This window comes from Symsagittifera roscoffensis, chromosome 8 (genome assembly GCF_963678635.1).
Source record: "Symsagittifera roscoffensis chromosome 8, txSymRosc1.1, whole genome shotgun sequence".
NCBI lineage: Eukaryota > Metazoa > Xenacoelomorpha > Acoela > Convolutidae > Symsagittifera > Symsagittifera roscoffensis.
Genome location: NC_087069.1, coordinates 794207 through 812910, shown reverse-complemented (window position 1 = coordinate 812910; position 18704 = coordinate 794207). Strand labels below are relative to the sequence as shown.

Genomic DNA, 18704 nt, shown 5'->3' with positions numbered 1-18704 from the left:
CCATTGGGTCCGACCTCATTGCCAGGCATAGGTCCGTCAGCAGAGGCATCCCTCTGTTCGTCTTCTTCCATTCTTCTCTCGAAGTTGGATTCTCATCTTCACCCGTCATGTGCCGATTTTGCATCATGAGGTATTGTACTAGCAACGTCTTCAACCCTGCGGCACACTTGTAGGAGCTGGTTTCAATGCTCGTGTGGACTCTCCCCATAGACAGAGGCTCTCCATATTCCATTAATCGATGAAACGACACCAATTCCCCATGGGTCAAGAGCACTAGTGCCAGGTACCCATCAACTCGAAGTGTCTCCACTCCCCGACTAAACATGTATGCTGGGCCCATGTTGAACAAGTATCTGGGGTAGACCAAATACAGGGCCAAGAGCAGGCTGATGGGCATGCCCAGTATCTCCTGCACGAAGGCTCCAAAGATAGTCGCCGTGGTACCGAATATTCCTGCCAAGAATTCCTTCTCCCAGCAAGGACTCAAGAACTTGAGAATCTCGTAATCCCTCCGAGTCTTCAATTCGCCTTTGGCGTGCTCTCTCCAGAACCCTCCAATCGTCACTTCATTGGCGGCCGAGACAAATCTAGCCACCGTCATGTCTCTTACTTCGGCCAGCTCCAGTTGCTTCTCTAGAAAACTCCAGACTTGTTTCACGAGGAGTGGTGCTTCCTCCCTTGTCTTATTCGTGGCGTTCTCCAGCCTTGGTGTCAAAAATGGCCACCAGCCATTCTCTTGAGTCAAACGATATTTCATCGATCCTAATTGCTTTTCCGTCTCGGCCACATTTCTTCTCTCGTTACTGGGACCTCTAGACTTGCTGGTGGAGTTTGTGATCTTCACATCCATACTCCGAAACCACAGGCTGGCCGTTAATTTGCTTATTGCCGGGTGATCGTCCCCGATGACTGGGCTGAACTTGAGTTGCCTGGCAAAGTTCGATATCTCTAGTAAGAGCACCTCGTCTAATACGATCAGGATGTCGGCTAGTCCATAAAAGCCCCTCAGTGCATGAGATATGTCCGCCCATGCCGCCGCCAATTCTGACTTGCGAAGCCTCAGGTTCGATGGCTCCAACTCCCGATTGGGGGCTGCCATTAGAATCCGCCATTCATTCCCTTCTGCTATCAGGATCAAGACCGCGTACACGAACTGTAGGGCGGGTGGCATATTCGCGTATCCAGGGGATGTGGTAAACACCACCTTCGTCTTGGACCCGAATCTCGACACAACATTCTCTTGCACTTCATTCATCGCCGCAAACAACGCTTGAATGGCTTCCCATATCTTCCTCGATGTCGGAATTTCATCGCCCTTTAGTTGCTCAAGAAGTCCCATCGCGCGCAGGTGATCATTCATCCCTGCAAACAACAGCAGCTCAGGTTCACAGGGCATCTCCGACTTTATTGCCACTACCAGAGTTAACATCTGATTTAATTCAGCTCCTGGCAAAGAGTATATCAAAGTCTCCGGCCAGAACAACTTGGGAGACGTTCCTTCGAAGTCTGATCCCGCCACAATGACTACTCTCGCAGCAGCTGGATCTGCTCTATCATAAACTGCCAGGGTTTTGGCCAGCTGGGTACTCCCACAGGGCTTCCCGTACCTGGGATCTTCCGCCAATTTCGAGCCTTCGTAAGCGGCATCTGGCAATCCCGTTCCTCCCGGATTGAGTAGCTTGTCTACCACCTTCAACTGTGCCGGGGTTTCCAACCTGATCCTGGCGATGCTAGTTCGGTGCTTGGGAGGTTCTGCTATAAGTCCAGGACTCCCCAGCAGCTTGAGAGGCCTGTAGTTAATGGGTCCCATGATCGCTTTTGTGGGAATTCCAGTCAGGTCTGTGGTCTCCATCAACTTCGCTCTCGAGAAGTGCGCCTCATGAGCTTTCAACCAGTCCACGCAATGATGCTTATTCAAATCCTCGTGTGACACTCGTTCGATCCCCAGGGTTTCCGCCAATTCTTGCCTGCATTCCAAACTCTCTAGATCCAGTTCTTTCACCTTCTCAGGATATCTCAAGCGAGCGGTCTCCATAGACTTATTTTCCCGTTTGCTCTCTGCCACTACTACTGAGGATATCGCCGAGCTTGGAGGTGTTGATGACGTCACCTCCTCAGACTCCATTGGCGTGGCACTCTGCAATCTGGTCTGGCTGCTCCTTGAACTGTCTCTAGTGTCAACTCTCGGTCCCAAGCGACCAGACAAGGCCCTTGAGGCAAGGAATGGTGGGTTCGGAGGTGGTCCTAATGTGAATTGGGCTGTCTCTAGCAGATCCGCCTCCAGCGCATTTATGTGTTCTTGGAAGACGTCGTTTAGCCACTCTGCTCCCCTCGGTCTATCAAAATGGATTCCATCACTGGAGGTGTCCTCAGGGAATCCCTCTTTCTCCATGCGCTCTGCCACGTCCAACAGTCTGACAGGGAGCACACTCTTCCGGTGGATGTCTCTTATCACCTTGTTTAGGTTCCGCACCTTCTCGTTCATCTCCAAGGCGTGCTGATCAAACATCATGTTGTAGGGGACAGTACATATCGTCAACAGGATGGGGTCCATCTGAATCCTCAGTTCCTCAAGAAGGCAGCTCACCTTATCGTGCAGCCTTGTTATTTTCCTCGCTTCACCCCTTGATACATCGTTGGTCCCGACCATCAGGGTCACCGTGTATACTTTGGTCATCCCCAGCATGTCAAGAGTTGCCAACATCTGTGGCGTGGCAGCTCCAGCGAAACTCAAGATTCCCGTCTGCCAGTGCGATCGGATCCGGGTCAACACCCGCACCAGGCTGTCCCCTACGATTAGATGAACCGCACCTTCTGGTACCCGGGGTGGCGCCAAGTACTGCACCCAGGCCGCATCATGAAAGCAGTCTCTCCTAGCTTTCTGCTCCGTACTCCAGTCCAGCCGATTGTGCCTGTGGTACCTCCCCTCTGTATTCTTCTTATAACTCAAGATCACGACACTCCTAACCGGCTGTTCCCTCCACGTCGGGGGAAGCTCCGGTCTTGCCGAACTCTCACGACTCTTTTGTCGCAATCTCTCGCCCAGTTCTCTCAGACGCGATGAGCTGCCGCTCACCTGACTGTCACTCGAGGTCGAGGTTGGGGTATATCCCGGCAGCTCCACATCCATCAGTGGGCGTATGGGTTGCGTCTCTAGGCTACGCAAGGAATACGTTGCGTCATTCGGTATCCAAACTTCCAACCCTTCACTCATGTGTTCTCGGGCCTCGCGGTCAAGGTTGAACCGTGCTCTTGCTCTGGGGGCTTCATCCACCTCCATACGTGACTCTGGCCTCGAGCTGGTGACCACTCGCTCCTTCGGCCTGGCTCCCTTCTGTGCATCAAGCTCGCGTTGTCGTTGTTCTATTCTGTCCAATTCCGACCTCAGTTGATCACGATTTGCGGCGTTCTCCCGCACCCTTAACTCCTGTTGATGTTCAGCTTTTTGTATCTCAAGCAACCTCAGAGCCTGGTCTCGCTCGTTGACCGCCTGGTCCCTTTCCAGCTGAACCTTCTCCCGATCCAGCTTTGCCTGATCCCGATCGAGGTTCGCCTTATTCCTTTCCTTCTGCGTCTTCTCGAGCTCTTTCTTTAGAACACCTAGATCCGGATATGCCTCGGTCGTCTGTTGCGTTCGTGACATCGATGGCACCCTACTCGAGCTCTGGCTTGTGGATCTTACTGTTGGCCTAGTCGGTAGCGGGAATTCCCCTGCGCCATATTCGGTATTGTTATTCAGACCAGGATTCCTTGCCAAGTCAAAACCCCTTACTCCTCCATCCACATTCCAAGACAACCATCTGGTCTGTTCTTGGTTCGATATTCCCTCGGTGGTGTAGCCGATCATCAAGACAGCCTCCGTTGCAGACTCCCTGCACTCACCCTGGTCCTCCAACTGGAGGATGGCATTCAGCATCACCGCCATTCTCTCGTCTATTTGGGTGTAGTCCAAGTCCCTCAGGCGTCTGTACAGCTCATCAAGAGTGGGCTTCTTCAGGGCCGCGGGCACGGATTTCCATAATCGGTCTGCCATTCTTCGTGACTTCGGGATGTATACAGGTATGTGTTAACCAGCTCAAGAATTACCTTACCAGCTCAAGAATTACCTTACCGACTCAAGTATTACCCAACTCAAGAATTCTCTCGAAATGTTCCCTTGCAAATACTTGCTGTAAGTGCCGATTATCGCGAGTTCAATCAAGGTTTCTCTCTCTGTTTCTCGCTTGAGTATAGTTGGATTTTCAACTTTGTTTTTCAAACTTGATCTGAAAACAGAAAGCATATTGAAACTTGACATGTCATGTTCCTAACCTAGAGACCCCCCTTTTACCAGTATGGTTAAAATCTTATCATTTTCATATCACTTAAAACAATTCAATTGGAATTCCCTTAAAAGCATGCAGATTCATTTTATGTTTTAGCACCGTTAACTCGTTTTAAAATTTAATTGTCATGCCAATCATATCTTTAAGATCCCTTTACCTGCGCCGCACCCCAATACCTAACTCAAGACTCCTCCCTCACACCCGACTCGATACCCCCATGTACCCGACTCAGGCGATGCTCAAGTAGTCTTTCTTATGAAGATACACCATTATCTCAGTTTCTGCAAAGACCACATGTAGGATAGCGTACAATTCCCTCGGGCTCAGTTTGCCCCTGTTCGGGTCATACACCGGCATTGAGACTTCTGTTATCCCTCTTTCAATCATGAAGTCTCGTAATCTTGTTAGTGCCAATATCACGTGTTCGGGATCGATTGTGTTCCTGTCATTGACCCTCGTTACTAGGAAGCACAGATATTTGCCCGGGACTTGTGCCACTGACGGTGGAAGCGCTGCCATCCCTCCCAGTCCTGGTCTCTGTCTGAACAGAAACTCTACATTCTGGTACTCTCTTTTGAAGTCAGCTTCCAATCTTGATCTGAAACTCATGTCCGCCGTGATGCAGATCGCGCTGGTCCTGTTTTCTTCTACAAATGATCCTGCATCAGACTCCACTCCTATATTTTCATTGTCGTCCAAACTCAAGTTCTCATTACCATCATTTTTCTCTCTAGTGCCTTTCTCATTCACTTCACACGCTGGCTCTACCACCAGGTACTCAAGACCCTCCATGTCTTTCGGTATGCACCAATCCTCTGGAGACGGGACGTGAGGCTTCAGATTTTTGATGTTCTCCGAGTATTCATTGGGTATTTCGAATTTCGTTTTGAAATTCCGACCTATAGTAGGCTCTGGCTCTTCTTCCTCCAGTTCCAATTCGCTCGTTTCTCTCACTTCCTTGAGCTTCTTTATCATCAAATTTTCGGTGTGGGTAAGTCCTACCCCCACTCCCCGGACAAAAATATTTATCGACGTCCCCGTCGATGTTGTCGGGTCTGAATTGTCCTGAGGAATGTCCAGTGGCCTGTCTGTTGCCGTCCATCCGAAAAGAGGGTCCTCTGTCTTCATGTAATTTGCTGCTGATACATCGACTTGCTGAATGCTTTGTCCTTCGCGGCTCTCGTCTTTGACATCACGCATCCACTCTAGAATCCTCAAGTTCGTGTTCTCCCTCCTCTTTATCTCACTCTGTTCGAGATCCGTTCCTACTTCTGGCGTTGAGTAATCATCCTGCGGATAATGACCACCATCGTCAATGACCTGCCATTCCTCTCCAGCTTCCAGTTCGCCTGCCTTCAGTAATTCCTCGCCCAATTTGTCTGGTTGTATCTTATCGATCAAGAAGTCATCCCCGTACCTGTTGTACCTCATGCCTGTGCGTTTACGATTGCCAGTCCTGGTTTCCGGTGGTGTTGTTCGATCCGGTTCCATCCATTTCGGCACCTCGTCTTGCTCCGGGTCGTTCCAGTCTTCTTCTACAAATGATCCTGCATCAGACTCCACTCCTATCTTTTCATTGTCGTCCAAACTCAAGTTCTCATTACCATCATTTTTCTCTCTAGTGCCTTTCTCATTCACTTCACACGCTGGCTCTACCACCAGGTACTCAAGACCCTCCATGTCTTTCGGTATGCACCAATCCTCTGGAGACGGGACGTGAGGCTTCAGATTTTCATAATGTGCCGCTCGCCCAGTACTCAAGCGATAGAACCGTCCTTGTTGATGAACCTCCGTTATCATGATTGGTCCCCTCCACTTCTTGAGTAGTTTCTTTGTTCCCTTGGGCGGTATGACATTTTGGAAGACCCACACGTATTGGCCCACTTCATATGGCTTTGCTCGTAATATTTTTTTGTCGTATTTCCTGCGTTGCCTCATTTGCGCTTGCGCCGTGTTCCTCCTGCATAGCTCGTTCAATTCCTGTTGTCTTTTGATCGCTTCTTTCACGTATGCCTGAGGCGACGTCCTTTTCCCTTCGTATTCCGGGTAAAAGAATGTCAGAGGCATTGCTCTCTCCCTGCCCGTCAACATCATGAAAGGACTGATGCCCGTAGTTGAGTGCTGTGTACTGTTGTAGGCTCCTACTACCTGTGGCAGGTATTTGTCCCAGTCCGTCATGTATCTTGAGCAGTACACCCTTAACATGTTGACCAGTGTCCTGTTTTGTCTCTCTACCAACCCATTGGTCTGTGGATGATAGGTTGTCGAGTGTGCTTGAGCAATGTGCGATCTCTTCATCAATTCTTTTGTCAAGTCCCCTACAAAAGCTTTGCCGTTGTCCGACTGGAAAGTCATTGGACAACCATACCGCGATATCCAATGCGTTATCAGATGATCACATGTCTCCTCGGCCGAGGCTGTTTGGCACGGGACCGCTTCCGCCAACTTTGTGAAGTGATCTATTATAACCAGTATCTGGTTATATCCCGACTCCGTCATGCAGATTTTTTGATGGTCTATCTGCACCACTTCATTGAACTCTGAGCTCTCAACGGACTTGAGGGGAAACTTCATCTTCCTTGGGTCTTTTACCTGGAGACATGCCAGGCAGGCATTCACCCATCTCTCGCAAGCTTTTCTCATTCCTGGCCAATCAAACCTGTGAAGTATCCTTTGTTGTACTTTGTCTATCCCCTGGTGGCCCATCTGGTCGTGCGATCTGAAAAGCACCTCCGTTTGATACAACTGTGGCAGTATGATGAGGTTGTGTTTGTGTAATATCTTCTCCTCATCTTTCCTCTTGCATGCTACCACCCCATCAGCTGTGTGGTAGAGTAAGTCTTTTTTCTCTTTGTAGAACTGGCTCAAGATCTTGTAGCTGTCTTCCTCGAGTTCCCCCTTCTCCTTGACCCCCGACTGGATCCATTTGGAGAGGTTACTTGTCATTTTGTCATTCTTTTGGGCTCTTATTAGGTCTGACAGCCTATATCTTGCCTTGACATGCTCCTTTAGCGCCATGATCTGTCCATTCATCTCACCAGGTTTGTGGATGTCATCACTCAGCTTCACGCATATCATCCTTTTCACGATTTTCATATCATCTTCTGGCACCAGATTTGTTCTGACGTTTGAGTTGCATGATAGTTCTCTGTATGGCTTCCTTGAAACCGCAATTCTCTCAAGTTCCTCACCACCTCGTATCTCCTGTATCTCCAGATTGTACATTCCTGATGATGGATCCGTCTGTAACTCCCTGTCGTGGTGCCTTGTCTTCTCTTCCGCCAGTATCATGCACAGACTGTCCTGGTTTTCGCTGCTCTCATCCGAGTCTTCATCCCATCCTTCACGTTCCCCGGACAATTTTCCTTCTCCGGTTCCTTCTTCCGTGAACCTGGAACACTCCCCGGACTCTTGACCTGGTCCCAGGTGTTCAGTATCTTCCTTGAACGTCACTTTCTTTTTCCTAACCCTGGTCTGCTCCATAATGTCTTCGGGGATTTTGTCAACTAGTGACCGCACGACATCTTTGCTGTCAGTGACGCTTCCTCTTGATGAGTCAGTATCGTTCACTGTCTCTTTTCTCCGAAGTATAGTGAATTCCGGTTTCTCTGTACCCTTCTCCTGGATCACGGGCTTATCATCTGATAGTTTCTCGAGCAACCTCATTAAGTCATCATCTATCTGTGCAGTTCCTGCTTCCACCTGGTTAAGATCATAGCCTTTTGCCTTGAGCGTCTCCTTCACGATCTTCGACTTGAGTATAATCTCAATCGGAATCCTCTTGCTCTTCCTCAAGATGGTCCTCTCTGGAGGCTCTTTAGGCAATTCAGGATGATCTTCTATCGGTTTGCCTGACTTGTCCAGCCATCTCGTGAGTGGAAGACTGTCGTACGTTTCCTTGTCCATGAATGAGAAGCCATCTTTGATTTCAGGTCTGTCTGCTTCTCTTTGCTCTTGTCTCTCATAGAACTCCGTCTTCTTACTCAAGCTGTCGGCATTCTGATGTTTATCTCGCGTTCTATGCTCAATTATCATGTTGTATCCGTCCAGGCGAACTATCCACCTCCCAATGTAACTTTGGTCCATTGAGTACGTTTTCAGCCAGCTCAGTGCTCTGTTGTCGACTCGCAACTTGAATGGCTCACTGCCCAGGTATGCCCTGTATTTCTCGACAAAGGTAACCACCGCGAACATCTCAGCTTTCGGTGCTCCGTACTTCATTTCCGTGTCACTCAGGACTTTGCTCCCGTACGCTATTGGTCTCAAGACTGTCTTCCCATTCCATTCTTGTTCTTGGTGGAGAATCCCAGAAATCGCGACCACCGACGCATCCGTGTCCAGCACGTACATCCCTTTCTCAGTCGGCATACCCAGTACTGGTGCCTCACATAGCTCTTTCTTTATCCTCTGGAATGACTCTTCTGCTGCGTTGTTCCACGTGAACTTCTTGCCCTTGTGTCTCATTAATTGTTGCATCGGGTATACCTTGTCTGCATAGCCTTTGATTAACTCTCTATAATAGTTAGCGAAACCCAGGAAGCTCATCAACTGGTGCTCTGTCTTCGGTGATTTCCAGGTCAGGACTGCTTCCACGGCGTCCGTATCAGGTCTGATGCCGTGCTTGTCTACCATCCTGCCCAAGTATTTTATTGAGTCCTTGAGTATCTCGCACTTTGATGGTTTACACTTTAGCCCCGACATCTTCATGCATGCAAACACTTCGTCTAGTCTCTCAATGTGGTCTTCCAGTGTTGGTGTCGCTATTACCACGTCATCCACGTAGCACATTACCAGGTTGCCATACTTCTTCGTTACGCCTATCAGCGCGTGTGCCATCAACCGCTGAAACGTGGCTGTGACATTGCAAAGTCCAAACGGCATCCGTTTCCATTGAAACAGACCCAACTCGCAGGCAAACCCTGTCTTGTCCCTGTCCTGCTTCCTTAGTGGTACTTGCCAAAAGGCCGAGCCTAAATCAAGAGTCGTAAAAAATTTTGCATCACCTAACTTCGAGAGGCTCTCATCAATCCTAGGTATGGGATAGGCATCCTTCACCGTGACGGAGTTCAGGTATCGAAAGTCACAACAAAACCTCAACTGGTCGCCTTTCTTTTTGGCCATCACTACTCCACACGCCCACGGTGACTTGGATGGCTCTATCATGTCATACTCTAGTAACGTCTCGATCTCTTTTCTACACGCGTCCGATTTGTGTGGGGTCATGCGCCTCGCCCCCTCCCTGTGTGGTACCGCGTTTTCCTCAAGTTCTATTTCATGCTCAACGAAATTGCAACACCCGATATCCGCCTTATGCCTCGAAAAAACATCCTCGTTCCGCTCTAGTACGTCCTTGATGGCTTCGAGCTGTTCATCTTTCAGTTTGCCCCTCAAATGTTCAATCTCCGGCAGAACCGGTTTTTCATTTTGCATTTCATCTAGTGTGGGTCGCTCTGGAAAGTTCGAACAGCTCGAAAGACCATCATCCGTTTCTGACTTAAGTGATTTAATAAGACCTGAAGAATCTTTTATTTTCTGCAATCGTCTCAAGATACAAATTTTGTCCCTGTGATTGGGACAATCAACAACTTCATTTTGTTTTGAGTTCTCAATTGTTTCATATCGAGTTTTAACCGGTAAAGCATATCCCAGTTTCCTCCCTCCCTGTATCGTGATCGGTATATCAAGGGTATTCAACAAGACACTGACGCAGAGGCCGCTCTTCGTTATCGAAAATGATCTTCCTAAAACAGCAGCACTTTGACTATTAGGATTCGGAACTATGCACACTTGCTTGTTGTCACTTAGTTCATTGTAATTTTTCATCCTCAAACTTACGATTGCCGCTTCATTAGCTTTTAGCCTCACCCTCCTACTCAAGAATACCGGTGCTTTGTTTTCATTTACCATTATTAAATTTACCGGTTTGATTGCGTACCTCCTATCCGGGTTCCGTATCCTGAACATTGCGTTATTTAAATCAATCGTTACGTCGAATTTCCTGATGAAGTCTCTGCACAAAATGAATTGGTCAGATTCATCTAGGTTTTCTACCACGATAAAGCTCATCCACAGGTTACGTTCCCCCAAATTGAGGGCTATTATCGGCGTCCTGCCCAGCACCCGTAGGGTCCCTTTGTTTGCAGCTGACAGCCGTATTCTCGAGTCTATCAAGTCACCTTTGTCAAAGCCCATCTTCTCCCAAGTTTCGATTGGTATAACGCTCAAGACTGCTCCCGTGTCAAGCAACCCACGCAACTGAGTCTTTTTGCCACTTATATCCAGCACGTGCCCTGTCACATCTGCCTCCGTCCCGATGTGCATTGCATCTTCCTCAAGCATGGCGCAGTGTCCAATCGATCTCACTTTCAATTCTTCTTTCCCTACGTAGATTTGTCCAATTAGGTCTTCGTCACATGTTATCATTGTCTTGGTATAGATGTTAATCCCATCTATATTTAGCATCACCTCGTGTGGACCGTAAACTTCAGTATATCTGCTATCAACACGTACCGACTTGCTGCCCCCTCTCATGAGTAGTGCTCTCAGTGCTCTAGAAGTCGTTTGTGGGCTTATACCACTCAAATAGTCTGCATACACGTCAATGTGCATTATTGTCTGGTCGCTCGGCTCGCTCAAGTTTCTGGTTACCTCGTGGCCGCCCACTGTGATTATCGACATTATCCTTGCCCCGATTTTCGATATGCCAAAAGGCTTACCTGTCACCATTTTCACAGTATTGCAATTCCCGGTCTTTGTTGAGCCCGGTACAGCCTCTGGTATTTGTTTCGATCCGGTTAATGCTTCGTTAAAATTCTGTCTTTCTATCTCCAGCTTTAGTCGTTGCTCTATTTCTTTCGCTGCCAGATCCTGTTTCACTTTGGCAATTGCTTCCGTCGCCGCTTTCTCATAATTTATCTCTAGAGAGTTCCCTGCCGCGGATTCTATGGCATCATTAACATGTGATACAGCTTTCACTGTCTTCGTCGGCAATTCCATGCTTGGTGCTCCTAAGTTCCTCGATTCAAATTCGTTTTGCCTGTTCCGCTGATTCTGCACCGCCGCTAATGCCAACTTATGTTTAGGGTGACTCTGGTCCTTGACCGCTTCCCAGAACAAGGGACAATCCATTCGGAAGTGCCCCTCCTGGTTACAGAAGAAGCATCTTGCGCCTATCTTGATGATTAAGCCACTATAGTACTCGTGTTCCTCCATCTGGCTCATGTCCTCCTCATCTGGTGCATATCCTAGACTCTTCATGCCTTGTTTGTATGTTGTGCAGTCAGCCACGTGGTGATCCGCCGACCCGCAGTTCGCGCATGATCTGCACTTGTCCATGTCATCTCTAGGTTTGTACCATGACGACCTCTGCGGTTGACTTCCCCCTTGCGTGTTCCTGTTTTCTGAATACGAGTATTTCTTGGGTTTCATCAGCATGTATTCCCTTGATTTCTGTCTCATTTCTTCTGGGGTTGGTGCGCTGTCTTTCGACAATGTGTAGTATGTTGCTAACATTGTCCTTAAGTCGTCACTTTTTACCCCATCAATGAACTTCGAGGCAATGCTAAAGTTTCTTCTGTTTGTCGACTCCTCTGGGTCACTCCTTCTTCTCAAGCTCTCGAGATCATCTAGGAACCGATCTATTGACTCGTCGTCCCTCTGCCTTCTCTTTTCAAATCGCAACATCGCTTGGTGACCCTTCATGCCTGACCCGAATCGATTCAGCAATATCTCGAAGATCTTGTCCGCGGTATCGCGTTCTTCTTCTTTCTTCGCAACCACGCATTTTAATGCTGTGCCTTCTAAATTGCTGAGTATGGCTGTGCATGCTTGTGTTTCATCGTTCAAGTTGTCTTGCTCTAGATGTAATCTCATCACTTCCACCCACGTGTCAATGCATCCATCTGAGTCGTCTTTGAATTCTTTTGGCTTCTTGAATGTTTTTCTTGATTTCCCATCTCTCCTATCGCTCGAGTTAGTGTTCCTCGTGGCGAAGGCCTCTAGAGTCCTGTTCATCATCTCCCAAGTGTTTGCCCATGTCATAGCATCCGGACCTGCGTTCCTGTTAGCTGTTGAGTCCCCCGGACCAGTCGTTGTACTTGACATTCCATTCTTCATGATTGTTTTAGCAGCTGTTGGTGCTATGCTCACCGTATCCCGGGTTAAGGGCAACGGTGTCGATTGCCGTTTGTTCCTTTGTGGTTCCACAAAGTCAACTCTGGTGCCTTGCGCGCGATCCGCTGCCGGTCTTTCTTGTGAGGTAGAATTACTCAAGATTGCATCCAATTTCGCCTGTATTGCACACGAACTCTCGGCCTGATTTTTGCTCATTGTGTCCATTCTCTTTTCCAGGCTACCTAATTGGCTGTTGACATCATCATACCGGTTTTTTAACTGTTGCAAATCTTTTTTGATGTTCTTATCTCGTTCTTCATTGGTGGTTTCTACATTATCTGACATTTCCTTGAGTCTCTCTTCTGTTGCCTTGGCCAGGTTAAAATAACTATCCAGATACTCGTTTTTGTTGTATCTTAATTCTTTTCTTATCACTTCTCTGTCCTCTTCGCTGTGCTTCAGCTTTTTGTCGATCTGATTCAGTTTCGCCATCAAGTCACCTAGCTCAAGAGTAGCCTCTTCATGGTCAGCCGTCGGTTTTTCTTCGGCCGTCGCTTCTGCTCTAGTTTGCCCCTCTCTCGGATTGGCTTCTGTCGTCTTCGTGCTCACTGTTCCAAATGTTCGTGCTCTTTCAGCTTTTGGTTCTTCAGTTACGTTCTCTTTCGTTTTTATTCCGACCATCATCGCCAACCTTTCTGTAAAAGATGTCTTTTTTACTTGAGAGTCTTCTTTCACCGTTTCTTCGGTGTTGCCTATTGCATCTTCCACGTTGTCTATTGGTGAGAATTCTATGGGTTTCGAGTTTGGTTCTTCTGCATTGGGCATTGGAGTTGACTCCGTCGCTATTTTCCTTGTTTCATCAACACTTTGATCAGGTGTCTCTAGATCAATCTCGATGGTGGGTTCTACTCGTTCCCCTTCCATGCCCTCTCTTGCTCTGTTCTCCGCTGTACTCCTTGTGCTGACCATGTTAACTGAAAAGTTCTTCTTTGTTATCTTTGGGCCCATTGATGTTGTTTTGCGTAGCGACGAATTATACTTTGCTTCGGTAGGTCTTTTTTCAGCTACCGGTACCCTGCTCCGCCTCATTATTTCTATTTACAATTGCTTTTATTTACAATTTTACTATATACACAATCCTATTCTAAGAATAAAATCTTTCGGGAAGGAAGAAAAAAAATATACAACGTGGTGAAAACCTTGTTTCAGTTCTCTTTATTAACTTTTCGAGAAACTTTCCTTATTTGTGGTCTCAACCGTACCTGGTTCCAATTAGTCTTGTTCTATCTTAATTCTGTCTTAAAACACTTCTAGTAATTTTACTTCAATTTTTTACACTGTCCCAAGACTTCCAATTGCCGTCCCTACTCTTCTTTGTACCGTCCCAGGCTTCTTTCTCCTGTCCCAAGACTGTTCGGTACCGTCCCAGTACTTTCCGGCCGTGTCCCAAGACTCTTGTCCAAGACTACTGTCCCAAGGCTAGTGTCCCAAGACTACTGTCCCAAGACTACTGTCCCAAGATTAGTGTCCCAAGACTAGTGTCCCAAGACTACTGTCCCAAGACTACTGTCCCAAGACTAGTGTCCCAAGACCCTGTCCCAAGACCCTGTCCCTAGACCCTGTCCCAAGACCCTTGTCCCAAGACCTTGTCCCAAGACCTTGTCCCAAGACCCCGTCCCAAGACCTTGTCCCAAGACCTTGTCCCAAGACCCTGTCCCAAGACCTTGTCCCAAGACCCTGTCCCAAGACCCTTGTCCCAAGACCTTGTCCCAAGACCCCGTCCCAAGACCTTGTCCCAAGACCCTGTCCCAAGACCCTGTCCCAAGACCCTTGTCCCAAGACCTTGTCCCAAGACCTTGTCCCAAGACCCTGTCCCAAGACCCTTGTCCCAAGACCCTGTCCCAAGACCCTGTCCCAAGACCACTGTCCCAAGACTGTACTGTCCCAAGACTGTCCCCAGACTGCTCTGTCCTAAGACTTCTTCGGCACTGTCCCAAGACTGTTGACAAGTGTCTGGGTGGTGGGACTTCTTCCCTCTTCGTTATGGGGACTTCTTGATTCGCCGTACCTTGTACCACCACTCAAGCTCTAGTAAAATTTTCCCAAAATCCTCTCTTAAAAACCAAATGCTGACCCCCCTTTTTCTTATTTCTCTTTTTGGCTACCTCTATTTCAATGTTCCAAGTAACTTGAGACCAAAACCTGTGCGCAGGTATCTTGTGATCACCTGTTCGTACAAAATTTTAACACAAATCCTCACCAAAATGCAACAAAAATCTAAGCAAGAAAAAGTAATAAAAACAGAAAGATGAGCCCACCTAAAATTCAAAGGTGACAAATGTCTACCTTCTATTGAAAAAAAATGTCTTGTACCTAATTGCCACGCGTTTCCTTCCCCCCTGCTAGCGATCTTATGGGGTATTACAAAAACTGTCTATGTCCCTTCCCCCCTACCAATCCGACCAGGGTACCTTCCTTAACTCGAGTTCAAATTTCGATATCCACCTAATATTACCAACGCGTGTTAATTTCTAATGTAACTAAGTCAACGATGTCGACTAATTAGTTACTCTAATTTCCCCCTTTTTACAATTTACAACCGCCAACCTCTAACTTAACCAGCCCCCCTTCTAACCTCCCCCCTTTTTAGCCCCCCTTCTTAAGCCTAAAATTACCTTAAGCGCCGGGTGCTAAACCTCTCAAGAGAAAACCGTAGACCTGTCTCCAGGCCTGCTCAAGTAAAAACGTTCCTCAAAACCGGGGGATGTCGCTTATCCTATTTTACACTTATCTCCTATAATGTAATGTGGATTTTAACGATACCCGTTCTGCCCAACTTGAGAACTCGAGAATTGCCAAATCCTTCTTGGCCGCTTTCCCACTCGACTGGTCACCTGTTCCAGTCCAGTCTCCTATTGGTTCAGCTCAAGTGTCCCTGAACCACTTTCCCACTCGGCTGGTCACCTCTTCCAGTCAAGTCTCCTATTGGTTCAGCTCAAGTGTCCCTGAACCACTTTCCCACTCGGCTGGTCACCTCTTCCAGTCAAGTCTCCTATTGGTCCAGCTAAGTTCCAAGCTATCTGAAAACCCTTGACAACGCCCCACTTCGGGCACTTTATTCAGTTTACTGGTTTAAATTGCTAGGTTGATCGAAACGATCGAACTTGTAAAACAGTATGGGTATACTATTTAATTAATATAAAGGTTTGATCCAACTAATCTGGTGTCAAAGTCACTGTCTTTTTTCGTTTTATGGTTTTTGTTCCTTTTTCTATTCTTTTTTGGTTTTTGTTTTGCTTTTTGTCTTTTTGCTCGTGTTTTTGTCCCCCTAGTTGCCCCCCTTTACTCGGTTAGCTAAGCCTCGTTCGGAGAGCGTACCAGGAAATTTTCTCGAGTTTTCTTAAAAAGCTATCACGGTACAACCGGAAGGTTTGCACGTTCCTGTCGAACCGTACCGCCGGTACTCTAGAATGGGCATTCAGCCCGAAGCTGTCTCAAGTGGGTTCGACTCCGTAGTCTTGATGTCGTAAACACCCAGGAGCGCCATAAAAACACTATGTAACATTCGTCTACTGCAGTCACACATGAGGCTTAAGAAAAATAGGCCCTATAACCACTGGCTCAAGGGTCAGGGACACCATCTCTTGTGTTTTTCTACCTCAAGAACGGTCGGAGCCAGTTCGGTTCGTTTGTGACATGAGACTATGACCCGTTACAGCTTAAAGGCTACTACTAAAATATCCCCCCACTCTAGAATTAGAAACGTCCCCATACTTAGGTCTCTAGATACCCAAAATACATGAACGCCGTTAAAAACCGGGTTGGAACAATCCGTTAAGTTACTTTTTATTAGACAGTGTAACTTTGATCCATTTCAGATGGATCAACCTAAAACTCGCCTTACCTCAACATAACAATTATAAAACACACTCTAGGAATTTAAATTAGGTACTCACATCGTAGCACGCTCAAGAAAGGGAAGTACTTCAGTCGGTAATCAACTCGAGAATTAATAAAGTAACTAAAATGAGTTTAATGTTAGTCAGTTTTAATAACAAGAACAAGTTTTTTCTCTAGACTGTAAGTTCTCGTGAACCATTGGGACACTCTAGCTGTCCACCTTTCCACCGAAGGTTCACTCTGGTCCAGTTAATAATAGTACTCCAATCACAACAATCCAGTTCGTGGGAATGCTCTCGTCTCTGTTTTAGATGGGACAGCTCTACTCTTGTTCTATTGTGACAGAAATTGCGAATAGCAATTTCCCACCGTTTTATTTAGCAACTTTCCCGCGATTGTTACTCGATTGTTCTGACTTCTCTTTTTCTGATTTTCAGTTATCGCGAGAAAATCGTGCATGACAGGTTCCATTCGAAATTTTGAAAAACTAAATTTCACTCCAAAATTAAGTGTTTTTTTTCTTCTCTCAAGGTCAAACTTCCGAATATGACCGACTGGCACACATCTTCGATGAGATGATGATTTTTATCTACTGAACAAAAACAGTAATAACTCAATAAGTAGTAGTAGCCCTGTTTTTAGGAGTGACCTCGTGGTCTGGGGATACTGAGACCCAGCCATGAGCTCACTATTTCTGCTCACAAATCTAGTTAATTTGAGTGTTTTGACTGAAGCCGAAAGCAGTAACGATTTTGTCGACCCGATGTTAGAAAGACCACCGAAAGTACTGCCTTGGTAGAGACGGTTAAAAGCATGTAAAACTCTGTTTAGACGCTGGCCATTCGTCTTAGGACTTAGTTTTATTTTCCGTCGATATGTATCTTCCGGGTAAATGTTACAAAACGTTCAAGTCAAACTAGAAAGAGCGAGAGGCGCAGTACAGAGGGTTGTAGATGAGAAGTTTTGGCCTTCGGTAATTAAAAATTTAAGTCTTAGGGGACAAAGACAACCAACAACAGCCAAAGAGACCCATCAGAAGAAGCTTATGAAACTATCAGAAAGGCAAGATCGACCTCTAGGGAAGCAAGGTGAGGGTTCGGTAAGAGCTCTTGATGATGTGGAACTACCAAATTGGGTACAACAAGTGTTGGCATTAGGGCCTAAACATCCAGTCAGGGATAAATTTAATGAGACACACTTTCTCGCCGACATTGACATCTATCTATCGGATCTCAAAAATCGTAAAGTCCCCGGGGAGGCCCTTTGTGAGATCGAAGCTGTGGCAAAAGCCGATGCTAAAAGGGTGAAACAAACACCATCTGACAAAGGCGTTGAGACGAAACGAAAAAATCTGAAGAGTAATGGATTAGTTGCGGTACCGTATGACACAGGCATGGGTTTTTGTGTAATGAGGAAGGACACCTACGAGAACAAGTTGTCGGATACATTAGATTCAAATCAATTCAGCAAGAGTAAGGGAACAAGTGATGCGATTGTTTTGAAGATAGAAAGAGACATCAATGAGGAAAAAAGACGAAATAAGTGGGGTGCAGCCCGCCAGGCTTTATGGGTTGGCGAAAGTGGATAAAGTGAATACCCCATTAAGACCGGTCCTCTCCTTGCTCGGTAGCTCTTATTATAACTTGAACAAGGTTCATGCAAAATTTTTTGAGAAAGTTGAGGGCGCAAACATCGAAACCAACTCACTAGATGCGAGAGAAATCTTGGAGAGCACTAATCTTGAGCCCAATGAAAGTTTGATATCTCTAGATGTGATGAGTTTGTATACAAACGTTCCACTGAAAGAAGCAATAGACATAGCTCTGAGAAAACTGTATGAGCAAGATGAACCACCATCAAATGCTAGGAAGACCACGAAGAGATTGTTGAACATGGCAGTTAGTCAAGTCCCTTTCAAATGCAATGAAACATGGTACGTTCAGAAAGATGGTTTGGCAATGGGGGCATCTCTTGCGGTTATTTTAGCGAATCTTTGGCTGAAGCAGTACGAAACTGCACTATCGAGGGATATTCCCGAAATGCAGTTTGAACTGGTTTCACGTAAAATGCGGTAATATATCAGATGATGAGTATAAAAATATAAGTGAAACCGTCTGGTACTGTAGTAAATCCATCGCAATAAGAGAGAAAAACAAGTCAGTGCAGCAAGCTAAGTTATTACTCCGTTACGTAGACGATATAGTGAGAACAGTGAAGGGTGATCCTGAAAAAGTGCTACGGGCTGCAAACTTACTACATCCAAATTTACAGTTCACAATAGAAACACCAAACACAAACGGAAAATTGGAATTTTTGGATTTAGAAATAAGTATTGACAAAAGCCGGAAAATTAGCTGTGGGTGGTAT

General features: G+C 46.7%; 1 protein-coding gene across 1 annotated transcript; it reads left to right on the top strand.

The window, feature by feature from the left end:
• The first annotated feature begins 17857 nt into the window (after positions 1–17857).
• LOC134853201 (uncharacterized) lies at positions 17858–18412 on the top strand. The gene has a single exon (XM_063869160.1). The coding sequence runs from the start codon at positions 17858–17860 to the stop codon at positions 18410–18412; it is 555 nt and encodes a 184-aa protein (XP_063725230.1).
• Positions 18413–18704: the final 292 nt, after the last annotated feature.

Excerpts from the sequence above, each read along its gene's own strand:
- LOC134853201 (XM_063869160.1), top strand. The coding sequence starts at position 17,858 with ATGAGGAAAAAAGACGAAATAAGTGGGGTGCAGCCCGCCAGGCTTTAT.